Source organism: Hydra vulgaris, chromosome 03 (genome assembly GCF_038396675.1).
Source record: "Hydra vulgaris chromosome 03, alternate assembly HydraT2T_AEP".
NCBI lineage: Eukaryota > Metazoa > Cnidaria > Hydrozoa > Anthoathecata > Hydridae > Hydra > Hydra vulgaris.
The window spans coordinates 22,940,631-22,955,606 of NC_088922.1; the positions used below are offsets into that span (position 1 = coordinate 22,940,631).

General features: G+C 26.5%; 1 protein-coding gene across 1 annotated transcript; it reads left to right on the plus strand.

The window, feature by feature from the left end:
* The first annotated feature begins 7,840 nt into the window (after positions 1 to 7,840).
* LOC136078568 (uncharacterized) lies at positions 7,841 to 8,542 on the plus strand. The gene has a single exon (XM_065794346.1). The coding sequence runs from the start codon at positions 7,841 to 7,843 to the stop codon at positions 8,540 to 8,542; it is 702 nt and encodes a 233-aa protein (XP_065650418.1).
* The last annotated feature ends 6,434 nt before the right edge of the window (positions 8,543 to 14,976 follow it).

A 14,976-nucleotide genomic window follows, 5' to 3' on the forward strand; every position in this document is an offset into this window, starting at 1 on the left:
GTCGGAAAAGCCAAAGTTTACAATTTTTAAATGTTTTCTAGTTTTTAAAGAGCTATTAACAAAAAAAGCTATTAACTTGTTTTCAATAATGTATTAACATAAGTGCATGGGGCTGGAGAGCCACATTTTAACATCAAGTTTGGCTTGCAAGCAGCAGGTTGCCGACCCCTGGAATAAACAATTAAATAGTATAATATAGACTATGTACTTACATAAATCTTTATTTGTTTTCACAGCAGCGTTACAATTTTTGTAACGCTGACTCTGGAAGATCATCTGACTTCAAATCCTTAAAATGTTTCGGTAAAAGATATTGCATGTCAACAATTAAACTTGTATTATTTATAAATCTCTCTGACAGGCTAGTTTTTAGTTGATCAATAATACACAGGAAAACTTCAACCTTAAATTTTTGTTTGGGATTTATTGGTGATTCATCGCTACATATTTCGTCAAACATTCGCTTTGTACATCTTATTCTGTTTTGCTTAAACTCGGATTCGACAATTATATCTTCAGGTAATTTAACAGTTGTTAACTTGGTATTCATATCCGAACAAAATTTTTGATTCTGACATAACATCATCAAAATTAATTTTATCTATTTCTTTAATAGTTGTTTTGACCATTTCCCATGCAGCAAGGAGGCAGGGTTGCAAAAAAACCGGTTTTTTTGAAAAAAACCAAAAACCATAGGTTTTTTCAAAAAAACCAAAAAAACCATGGTTTTTTTGGTTAAAACTAGGTTTTTATTAAATAATGCTGTATTTAGTTATCCTTTTAAATTAAAAAAAGTATAGCGCATTTTATTTGAGTAAACTATATTCTTTATCAATATTACTGTAATATTTCATCAAAATTATTCAATACATCATTGTTTAATGTACTATATATAAATACAAGCTTTGCTGTTTTTTCTACCCCCAATTGATTTCTACCCCCAATTGATTTCATTAACTTAGAATGAACAAGGCCAAAAGTTGAAAAAATCCTTTCGATTCCAGCACTAGAAGCTGGTGCATTTAATAAACCTTCAATATCCATTATGTTAAAATCCACAATTTTTAGAGATTTCCACCATTCTATTGGTGATACATTTTTTAAAACAGATTCACTATACAAATAGCTTTTATCAAATGGAGCAGATTTGGCTTTTAATTTGAATATTATTGGTAACAAGTTCTTGAATTCTTTATCTGCAAAATTCATGGCAGCTTCATTTTCATTTTCAGAAAGATTACATCCAAAATATCTAGGATCTATTGTGTTTGCTAGGAAATGAGCATCACTGACAGTCTAAAGGTATCTAGATTCAATTTTTTTTTTTTTTTCGTTTGTTAAAAATGATAAACTGTTAATCAAATCTTTAAAAATTTCAACAGTGTCACTTATTTTTGTTTGATCTCTTTGCAACTTATCTAGAGCTACTGCAATTGGTTTTAATATTTTTAATAAATTTTCTGTGTTTCGCTTTATCTTTTTTACCAATCATAGGATCTAAGTCTTTATTTTTTTCAAACATTGTGAAAATGATGCTCCAGTTGTTGACATATTTTTCAAGTGAATCACATACAGAATTCCAGCGAGTTTCAGTAGGAATTGGCAATTTTGCTCCTCCATTTAATTTATAAATTGCTCCAGCTTTATGATTATTTCTTATACATTTTATTATTTGTGTAACATTTGCTCACATTTTCAATCTTAAGATCATTTGCTAAAAGATTCAGCACATGAGCAGCACACCCAAAAGTTATGATAATATCTCTTTCAGATGACAGTACTTGTCTCATTGATTTCATATTAGCTGCATTGTCAGTCACAAAGCTCTTTACTGTGCATCCAAATTTACATCTTTCAGAATCTATTGCTTCTCTTGCTAATTGTTTAAGATATTCACCAGTATGTGAATGACCCGAAGTGTTGATTGTTTCTACTAAAATGTTAATTTTATCTGTAATTACAGAGATACAAACTATAGGTTCATTATGTACATTACTCCAGCCATCTAAAGACATGGCTACAATTTTACCATTCAATACATTACGTTTTTCAATTTCTTCTGCGTAAACCCTATCTAATATTTCTCCTCCAATATGAGTTCTATTAGGTAGAGTTTATCCTGGATAAAGCATATTGATAAATTTTTTATTTTTTATATATAAAATTCTTTGTGTTCAACTGTTCTGAAGCTAGAGTATGTAACTTCCTGATGAAATAAGTTCATCAGGAAGCAATGCTTCTTGATGAACCTAATGAAGGAGAAAAAGCCTGTAGAAGAAAACAGATAAATAAGTGTTATTACTAATTTATTACTGCTCTGTTCTATAAGAACACAGAGGACTCTATTCTATGAAAAAACAGAAATAAAAATCATGGATTTAAAAAAAATATCTATATTGAAGATCAGTTATAGTTGTTAACATAACCCTGTTTTAGTTTTCTGTTGTAAGTTCAAATCTTTTTAAAAAAACATTAATTTGGTTTAAACCAACATTTTTTTAAATTGGTTTAAACCATGGTTTAAACCAATGGTTTAAACCATTTGGTTAAAACCATGCAACCCTGCAAGGAGGTCTAAATTTTTAGTTTGTAAATAAGTTGACGTAGAACCAACAGTAATAAATATTTTCAAAAATACATGAGCTGTACATATGGTTTTAAAATTGCATAAATTTTCTATTAAAGACGAGGCCTCGGATGAAGACTTTGGATCAAATTTACTTGATGTGGTAACAAAGTTAAGAGCACTAAGAACAACTGGATATAAACAGTCAGCACCACTGAAAACCCGTTTTAATGCTTTTTCTCGTGACCACCATCGGGTTTCACCAATTTTTTGAAGTTTTCTTAATTTATTCTGACCAGTTCCTAGTTGTTCCTGTTGTTCTTTCCAAACATTCATTCTTTTGTAAGAGTCTGAGAAGAATGTTGATAGACGATTCAATAATCCAAATAGTTTAATAGCATCTTTATTATCACAAGTATCACAAATGCATAAATTCAAAATATGTGCATAACACCATATGTAAATACTGTTTTTATTTTCTTTTTTTATGTACGCATGAAGTCCATTGAAATCTCCTCGCATATTAGCAGCACCATCAAAAGACTCACCAACAATGTTTTTAAAATTAATCGAATGGTCATCAAAACATTTTTTTAATAATTCATACATGCCTTTTCCATAAGAATTTTTTACTTCTAATACAGCAAAGAGACGTTCCTTTACTTCAGATTTAAAAACATATCGTATACAAACAGCAGCTTGGTCTGTAGACCCTATATCTTGTGTGCTGTCTACCTATGAACAAAATATTTAAAATATGTATTATATACACATATAGAAAAAAAATATAATTTTCAAATAACATACTTGTATACTAAATTGTTTATCTCCCAATTCACCTTTAATTTTTCTTCTTATTAACTCTAATATAGCTAAGATAACTTTATTAACTGTGTTCTTAGAGAGCATTGTTACTAAAGATCCTCTTCCTTTAGAATTATTAGAAATATTTTCTTTGCGCTTTTTACTACTTTTAATTGCAACTGTCAAATAGTCATTTAAAATTGAATCTCGCTTGGCTGTAAACTTTAAGAGTTCTAAAAAATTTTCTCTATTATAGTTAATATTCTCACAGTTAATATTATATAAAGATTCAGATGAACCTGAACCTCTCTAAGGGAGATTTTGTTTCCCCAAAAGCTTAACAATTTCAAAAACTTGCTCTAAAACATGAATACGTTCAAGTGCTTGTTTTTTTTTTAAATTCATCATATTCATATTTACATAATTTTCAATATTGTAATTATTGGATGCTAAAATATATGCTTTCACAGCTAAACCATGAACTTGACTATTTTCATGTGATTCAATGGTGGCATATATATTTTTTTTGAAATTTTTACATCCAGAACAAAAATTACTAGCTGAAGAACTGAATATCATGCAAATTGTGCAATAAACAGCTTCTACATAATTATTGCCTTTACATTTTACAGTCAACCATTTTCTTGGTATTAAATTACCTTTTAGGTCTGTTCGATTATATATTCTGTGAAGAGACCAAGCTACATTTTCTAAAAACTTAGGTTGACAAGGGTGAATTGTATTAACAAACTCGAATTTTTGAACCACGGTTAAATTTTTAGGATTTGTCGGAAATTTTAAATCAACTTGTATAGTATAACCATAATTTTCCTACAAAAAAAAAAATCTCATATAAATTTAATGGGTAAACTATCTAATTAAAATGGCAATAAGTAAATGTCCTCACAATAGGAAAGTCAGTTGTCGATGTACAAACCGAAATAAAATCAGAACCAGTTTTTCCAATACTGCTATTCATAATACCTGTCTCATCATCTATAATACTATTGATATTGATATTAGAACGTATAATAATATCTTCTACCTATTGCAATCAAACAATTAGAAACATAAGTTTTTTGTATTTTATAGTCTACAAGACTACAACACAAATTTATTTAAAAGTATTAGTTTTTTTAAATATCTTTGTGTACATTTTTTTTTATTTACATTTTATATATTTTAATATGGTATATAAGATACTTTAATACTTTGTACTCACACTAGAAAATGTAGGATTTTCGTTTCATCAGATTCTATTTTTTCATTGATGTTTAAGTTATTGGAATTATGCACAGTAGATGTACTAGTACATACAGGATCCTGTAATGATAATTCCAATATAAGTTATTTTGAATAAGAAACATAAGTTTTTTTATTCTATAGTCTACATCACTATATTAAAATAAAAGTGTATAGCTAGGTTTTTTTTAAAAATACCTTTGTGTAAATTTTTTCTTTATTTACATTTAATATATTTTAATGTGGTAGGCAGTCTTGTTAAGAATACTTTTCAAATGTATTTGAATATAGATACAAATACTTTTTAAAAATATTCAAAATACTTAACAAATATTTTTTTTTAGTTCAATAAATTGCATATTATAAATGTTATTTTTATTAATAATTATTAATATATAATATATAATTAACACGATATGCAAATGTATAGATATTTAAACTTATTTATAAATGTTTCAATGACTAAATATAATTCTTTAATAAGTAGTAAGTACAAGTGTCCCGTATGCCATGGTAGAGAGGAGCAGATGAGGGTTTCAGTCATTTTGTTATCTGCTTGTGTTTTGGGAAACCTTATTTATAAATTCTCATAAGTCAAAACTATTAACATTAAATAATAATACTTTAGAAACAAAATTTAAATTAGTATATTACGAAAAATTGGTAATTGGAATTTCGAGTTGAACACTAGAATAAAAGTATTTAGTATTCTCGAATAAAAATACAAAACAAAGTATTTTTTAAATATTTAAAAACACACGGGTTGAAAGAATTTGAAAAGTATTTAAAATACAAAAAAAGTATTTAAATACAAGTATTCGAATACTTAACAAGACTGGTGGTAGGTATATAATATACTTTAATACTTACACTTGAAAATATAGCATTATTTGTTTTTATTTCGAACTCCGATGTATCAAATGTTAATGTAATATAAATTAAAATAGGTACATAAGAACTTAAAGTACTTCATGTCTTATATTTATTATTTATATACATATACTATCTATAACATACCCACTTAGAAATGAATTATATAAACTTATAAACTTACCACTTCGTGTATTGATAGTTGAACAAAATTGTAATTTCTTTTGTTTTGGATGACTTCCTGCTGCTTTCAGTTCGGCAATTCGTTTATCTCTAATTTTTTCCGCTCCTCCTTTACGATTAGTTTTAACGTTATTCATTTTTATTTTTTAGAATTGACTATTAGTCCGTAGTCGTATCTTATATTATACTCGTTAGGTTAATGCACCTATTGTACTTTCCGGTAAATGTACGACGAACAGTATAGGTAATACTCAACAACAAATTATTATTAAGTTAATAATTGTTCCGGCAGTTGTAGTCAGTTTCTTCCTGATATACACCACCACGGTACCACCCACTGACCACACACACACACAATATATTGTTCCACACAACCACACACACACACACACAATATATTGTTCGTATTTATTTAGAGATTATTGATATACGTAAATACGTTGCTATCCATGGCGTATATTGATATTGTCATATAATTATGATATAATACCGATATCCGATAAGACGATAACGTTCGCAGAAACAAAATATTTTTGTTTGTTTTGAATTTTGATGTCTATTTATATTTTAACATTTTATACTATGTGTCTATGTGTTAACGGGAAACGGCCACGTCCAATATAACAATAATTTATATTATATTATAAATTATAATAAAAGATAATAAAAAAAAAGTGCAAATATAAAATTATAGATATCTTTGCTTGAGGCCCAAAACGTTTATCCAGGTACCGGCCCACTGTGCTATAGAATAGTGGCACACCGGGCCAGTCCGCTACTGTATAAAGTTGTTATACATTATATATATATATATATATATATATATATATATATATATATATATATATATATCCTTATTTAAACACAATCTTTATATTTGACAAACTAAAACTTTTACAACAACACCCAGATCTTGCAAACTTATTATTATATGTATTAGCAAAATATTAAAAAAAAAATTTTTTTGCACAAGATTTAAAAAAAAAAATTATTTTTCCTAAATTTTATGAAAATTTTAAAAAATCCCTGAGTTTCCCAGGTTTTCCCTGGGATTCATGCTATTTCCAGGTATTCCAGGTTTTCCAGGTTCAGTGTACGTAGTACATACAGACCCTTTCCCTGACCCAGTACATACAGACAGTTTCCCTGTACGTAGTACATACAGACCTAACTACTTAGATGTGTATATACCTGTACTAAGGTTTCTTTTTATTGATTTTCAATAAAAAAAATTTATTTTGTTTGCTTTATTTGTTATGATATCAATGTTTCAATTTTTCATTTTGTGGATGTTTTGTGGAAACTCTTTGTAAAAGTGGTGGAAAATCATAATCAAGTTTATTTTATGCTTTATTAGTTAAAACTGAAAGTTTTTTCTGGATTTTCATTCTTCTTTCAGGGTTCCCACTATCAAAACTGATGATAAAAGTAATGATTTTAAGGAGATTTTAAGGAGATATTTTCCTAATATTTAAGGAGATTTTGTCGCGGACGACAATTTTTTAAAAGAAAAAGGAGAATTAAGGTGAAAACGATTACATTATTTTACAGAACCTTATTTTTTTCAATAAATTTTATATATAAACAGAGAAATTATTATAAATTAATTTATTACTTTATATATATATATATATATATATATATATATATATATATATATATATATATATATATATATATATATATATATATATATATATATATATATTTGTTATGATATCAATGTTTCAATTTTTCATTTTGTGGATATTTTGTGGAAACTCTTTGTAAAAGATACTAGATGATTGAAAAAAAAAAAAAATAAGGAGAAAATAAGAAGAGCAGTCAAATTTAAACTTTTATAAAGGTTATTTAAGGACATTTAAGGAGGTTTCTATTTTTTAAAGATATTTAAGGTTTTTAAGGAGGAGTGGGAACCTTGTCTTTTTTCAGCTTTATTCTTAAGCCTTTTACATTTGAAATTTCGCAACATCGCACATTGAACATTGAACAAGCAAGACGTTTTTATAAAGCCAAAAAGTTATTTCGTATTAGATATTATTTTATTGTAAAATATATAATATTATTATTTTATTATTATTATTATATATATATATATATATATATATATATATATATATATATATATATATATATATATATATATATATATATATATATATATATATATTTATTATGGCAGTTACAATCGATCAAATAGAGAAAATGATGAAAAAAATGTTTAAGGAGTTTAAAAAAGAAACTGAAAGCATGATAAAACAACAAGAAACGAATGTGTTAAACATTATAAGTAGTAGCACAAAAATATTATACGAGCGATTAGATATTGTTGAATCAAATATTAAAGAAAATTGTAAACAGATCAAAACAATAAAAAAAGAGGTTGAAGATATTAAAGCGAGTCTAAATTTTCACGAACATTTAATAGATGAAAAAATTAGGTCTGTCGTTAATTTACAAGAGAAGTGTATAACAACAAGCGCAATTCAAAGTAACGAATCAGCATTTATTAAAATTAGAGGCAAACGAAGAGAAATGGAAGATCGATCACGGCGGAACAATCTGAGAATTGACGGAGTTAAAGAAAACGATGGGGAAAGCTGGGAAGACAGCGAATTGAAGGTAAATAAAATTTTTGAAAATTATTTAGGTCTAAAAGGCATTAAAATAGAAAGGGCACACAGAACTGGCCAAAAAAACTCAGTTAAACCAAGAACAATAATAATAAAACTTCTGGACTTTAAAGATAAAATCGATATTCTTAAAAAGACCACTAATCTTAAAGGTAAAAATATCTATATAAATGAAGATTTTTGCGCTGAGACAGTGCAAATTAGGAAGAATCTACGAGAACAGATGAAAATCGTAATAATTTAATATCCTAGTATTTTAATTTTTTAATATCTTATTTTCGTGATTACGAAATTATTTTATTATTTTTTCTTTTCGAAATGGATGACAACTTTTTATTTAATTGTAATAAGGAAAATAGCAGCTTTGATGACTATTTCAATAAAAAAAACATTGTAAGTGAATACTATTCAGTCCGTGAATCTACTCAATTTTTTAGTAAAAAAATAAATAATAACTTTTCAATTTTAAATCTAAACATTCGAAGTTAGTGAACGGAAACTTTCGGTTTCGGCCGAAACCGAAACCGAAATTTCTGCTTCAACAATTTTTTTACTTTTCCTGTTTCGGCCGAAATTTCGGTTCAAACCGCAACCGAAGTGAACCGAAACTTTTAAAATATTTTTTCAAGTTTTAATATAGAGTGGGATCATGACAGTTTCCTAATTGTAATCGTTTGTTAGTAAATCAATTTTTAATTATAACAATTGTAAAAATTTTAATTGAAATCACGTTACATAATAGTTTTAAGTTACTATTCTCAAATCATTCACAAAATGAATTAACATTCAAGTAAAGCAACCCAAACCAATAGTTTCATCAAAAGATTCTCAGTGCTAAATTTTACAATGGAAAATAATCGATAAAAACTGGTTTATGGAATCATTTTACCGTGACAGTTAGTGATTTCAAATACGGAACTTGCAATTTGAAAATATCTCGTGGATCGCACAATCCAAAACTTCAATCACTTAGCGGACTTTTATCACATTTAAGAAGTGGTTTACTCTAAAAAATCTCTTAACTGAAAAAGCAATACAACTACCGGCAGTCCTATAAATCTCAAAAATTGATTCAAAATTCAAAGAAGATCTGAAGTTTCTTGTGCGACCGTGGCGTAGTGGTTAGAGCGCTTGCCTTATAAGCAGGAGATCCAGGCTCAAAACGAGCTTTGGATATATTTTTGCGTCACGGTAATGAACTTCCTGGTTAAATGCACTTCCGCGGTGCTCTGTGACAAGATCTATAGGTCTTCTTGGGGCACCTAAATAACAAAAAAAAAAAAAGTTTCCTAAATTTATATTAGAAAACAACATTAAAAGCAAAGTTTGGTTTGGCAAAAGTAGCAAAGAGGTTCCTTAGACCTCCACCAACATCTGCCGAAGTTAAAAGGTTGTTTTTAACTGCTAGAAAAATTCAAATGAAAGAAACAGACTTTTGTCAAAAAACATAAAAAAATATGTATTTCGCAGAGAAAATACTTCAATTATTACCTTTAATTATTGAAATGTCTTGACATATTAGAGTTTTTATCAAACTATGTTACATGGTGATTGGCTAGATATATGTAAAATAGTTTTTTTTTGCTTTAATTCGGTGATCATAAAAGGTTCAGGGATTTTAAACATTCATTTTCAAATTTCGGCCGAAATTTCGGTTTCGGTTTCGGCTAAGGCTTCACTTAACCGAAATTTCGGTACTTTCGGTTTTGGCTCAAATTTCGGTTTCGGTCGATCACTATTCGAAGTATTAATAAAAACTTTGATAATCTAAAACTATTATTGCATGATCTAAACCACGATTTTAAAATAATTAGTCTCACAAAAACGTGGTTAAAAAGCCATGAAAAAAATTGTAATTATGAATTAAATAACTACGTATCAATTCACCAACCTCGTAAAACCCACGTTGGTGGCGGTGTAAGTATCTTTTATTCACAAATCTATTAACTTTATATTGCGTAATGACGTCAATGTTAATGATACAGATTGTGAGTCGTTGTGCATCGAAATAACAAATAAAGCAACCAAAAATATTATTATTAATTCTATTTATAGAAAGCCAGGTTAGAATTTTAAAATATTTAAATCTTATTTAAAAAATTTTTTAAGCAACACCAACATAACAAAGAAACACGTTTACTTAACTGGTGACTACAATATAAACTTGTTAAATCATTCTTCAAATGTAAATGTTCAATATTTTTTAAATACCTTAATTCAACATGATATAATTCCACAACAATAAATAAATCAACCAGAATAACTAACACTTCATCAACATTACTTGATAATATATTTACTAATAATATTCATAATTGCCTCCTAGAATCTGGTATAATCAAAACTGACATAACAGATCATTTCCCAATATTCTTAATTACAAATAATATAACTGATAACTATTCTGCTTTAAAATCTACAATCCAAATGCGACAGATCAAAATAAGGCGTATGATCTTTTTTTGGCGCAGTTTTGTAAATATTACGATTTGGCATTTCCAATAAAAAAAATAGTTATAAATTTAAAATCACTTTTAAGCCCTTGGATGACCAAAGGTTTACTTAAATCATCTAAGAGAAAACAAAAACTTTATGAAAAATATCTAAAACATAAATCATTTACAAATGAAATAAATTACAAAAATTATAAAAGTTTATTTAAAAAAACAAAGAAACACTCTAAAAGAATTTATTATGCTAAGATGCTAAAAAAAACACTCAAAAAACCTGGAATGTGATTAACCAGATAATTGGTAAAAAAAGATGTTCTAACAATAATTTGCCACAAAAACTTGAAGTTGGCCCAAATTTAGCAGATAAAATCCCAAAAAACACCACAAATTTCAAATCCTATATAAAACCAACCAATATATCTATGAAAGAAGTTAGTTTAAATATAACTGAGGTGCGTAATGCGTTCAATAGTCTGAAAAATAATAAATCCGCTGGCATTGATCAAATTAGCGTGAACGTAGTTAAAGCAATCTTCGATATCATAGAACCATCTTTGTTTCATATTTTTAACCTTTCAATATAATCCGGTATTGTACCGGAGAAATTAAAAATTGCTAAAATATCACCTATTTTTAAAACTGGCAATAACACAATTATGTCAAATTATAGACCTATTTCTGTCTTACCATGCTTTTCAAAATTGTTAGAACGTATTATGTTTGATAGGCTTAATAAATATTTAACCAAAAACAAAATACTGTATAATAAACAATTTGGATTCAAAAAAAAACATTCAACGGATCATGCAGTAATCGATTTAATAAATTATATATCCGATGGGTTCAATAATGATTGTTATTCACTAGGAGTTTTTATTGATCTGTCAAAAGCATTTGACACAGTTGACCATGACATACTTATAGAAAAACTTGAATTCTATGGAGTATTAAACAATAACCTACTCTGGTTTAAAAATTACCTGTCAAACAGGAAACAATACATAGTGTATAAAGAAAATGAAACAGGAAACAAAGTTATAACTTGTGGTGTTCCCCAGGGATCCATCCTAGGACCACTATTATTCTTGTTGTACATTAACGATTTATATTTAGCTTCAAAGACTTTAAATCTTATTTTGTTTGCTGACGACTCTAATCTTTTTTACTCAAATAAAAATATAAAAGATCTTTATAATATATTTAATGAAGAACTAATAAAAGTTAATGATTGGATTATTTGTAATAAACTTTCATTAAATGTACTGAAAACTAAATTTTTGTTGTTTCATAAACCTAGTAAGAGTGATCACCTCCCTCTAAAATTACCCAATCTCTTTATGAATAATTCAGTTATTAAAAGGGAATCAAATGTAAACTTCCTGGGAATAATATTAGATGAAAATATATCATGGAAATCTCATATTAAATCTATTGAAAATAAAACTTCCAAAAATATTTCTGTTCTATATAGAGTTAAACCATTTCTTAATATCAAGTCTTTAAAAATTATATATTTTTCATTTATCCATAGTTATCTATCCTATTGCAATATTGCATGGGGAAGTAGCAACTATGGAAAGCTTTAAAAAATTTATAGTAAACAAAAAATTGCATGCAAAATTATTTTTGGCGTTAAGAGAACTGCTCATGGAGAGCCTTTCTTAATGGAACTTAATGCACTCAATGTTTATAAACTTAATATATATCAAGTTATGCTGTTCATGTTTAAATCTAAACATCGTTTGTCGCCTAATATATTTCACTCTTACTTAACTAAAATTTCTCATAAGTACCCCACAAATTTTTCAAATGATAATTTTGTAGTTCCAAGATTCTATTTCAAACTCAGTTCATTCCAAATTCAATATCGTGGAGCATTTCTATGGAATGAATTTTTTCAAAAAATTAATAAAAATAACATTCTTCAAAACATATCTTTTGAACAATTCAAAATAGTATGTAAACGTTTCTTATTAGGAAAAAATTTCGATCTAAAATATTTATTTTAAAATTTGATTATAAAATAATAAAAAAATATATAAACTGAATAGGGGTTCATCTACTTTTTTTTTTGTGTGTGTGAAAAAGTCATAACTTATTTTTTTTTGATCTTCTGACTTTTATTTTTCATTTAAATATTTTGTTATTGAAAACTTATGCTAGTTTAATATCTTATTATAAGTTTTATAATATCTTTGTAGAAATGTGTATTTATATATATATATGTGTGTGTATGTGTATATATATATATATATATATATATATATATATATATATATATATATATATATATATATATATATATATATATATATATACACACACACACATATATATATATATATGTGTGTGTATATATATATATATATATATATATATATATATATATATATATATATATATATATATATATATATATATATATATATATATATATATATATATATATATATATAAGATATATACTTTTATGTTTAAAGTTTTTAAATTGTAATATTAACTGACGGCTTCTTTGTTAACGGGGCTCGGTGATAAGACAGTATGTCTTCTTCTTGCTCCGGCCATTTATTATATATGTAAACGATTTTTCTCATTGTAAATAGTATTATACGGCAAAATAAAATTAGATTTAAAATTAGAGCTATGCAGCATAAAAGTAATCTCTGTCTTCTAGAACAATTTTGACCTATTCTCCTTCAGTGCTTTAAATGCTTTACAATAAAATGGCGCTGTTTTTCAAATTGTTTATAATCGATATGAAATAAATAATATTTTTCAATATCTATATTTTTATATGATTTAATAGCTTTGATCAAAAAACCTTATGATTTTTGTTTACATGATGATGTTAAATAAATGAAAATCACAAGGTCTTTAGATCAAGATCAAAAACATCAAGATTAATAAAAAACAACATCAATAATGTTTAATTTTATGTTTCTTAGTTAAACTATAAATTAATGCTAAATATTGCTACTTATCAAAACCGCTTGTGATATTATGGGATTACGCTATTTTACATATATTTGCAATTATCTCTGGTAATTAAAAGACAAGATTTTTAGTTGATATGGTATTATGAAAGGTGATACGTATCACAGAAATGTTTAAAATTTGAACTTAAACTTTTAAATAATTATGGTTTAAACCATAAGATTTACATCCCCATTCAAAAAATTTTCTTCAAAATAATCAAAACAAAATTAAAAATACCATCGCAAAAGTTGAAACAAGTATGCTAATATTTTTCTAAATATGAAATTTTGATTTCCCAACTTTTGCTTCACTTATTACATAAAAATTAAGCAAAAGTGGGTATAATTTAAAACAAGATATCTCCATTTCCATAAATCAATTAGTTCTACAATTTTCACATAATGTTCCTGAAAGATGCGAAGAGGTTATAAACCAGAATCATGCATTGAAGATGCATAGAACATTTTAAAAGTAATTTTTAATAGATTTATAAAAATTTTTAATAAAAAAAGAAAAAAAAAAGGGACATTAAATATACTTTAGCACCATATTTATTTGTAATTCTGGTTCATTACCTAAGTCAAACAATAACAAAAGCACCCTGAAAATTTCAAGTTAACATAACGTCGCAATCTGAAAATATCCTGTTTTAAAAATTACGTATTTGCTAAAATTGACGTTTTGAGAAAAATACAAAAAACGAAGAAAAGTTCGTTACATTACAAAAAAAAGCATGAGACCATTAAAAACATTCACAAGGCATAAAGCACATAATAGAGAAGAAGCTGAAGTATAGATAAGATATTGATGTTTAGAAGATTGAACAAGTTGAAATTTTTTTGTTTAAAAATGCGTTGCTATGGACCTCAAAATCCTATAATGGCCAAAATACTCACATTTTTACATATTTATTAAAAAAAAAATAATCACAAATATGTTCTATGAACTAAAAATATCAGTATTTGAAAAATTGATTTTTTTTCTAAAAAATCGTTTTTTTAAAAAAAAATCGTTTTTATATTTTTAAGTTGTGCTAAAAAAAATCATTTAAACATATCCTTTTTTTTAGATCGCAAAATTCGTGTATTTTCCAGAACGTGCATTAACGGCGTTGATTAGGTCTTTATTTTGAGAAACGGTAAATTTAGTTACAAAAGCACATCCGTTCACTTAAAACAACTATTACATAATTAAAAGCAGGCTATTAATCCAAAAATTTCAGCTTATGATTTTTAGACTATGGAAGAGT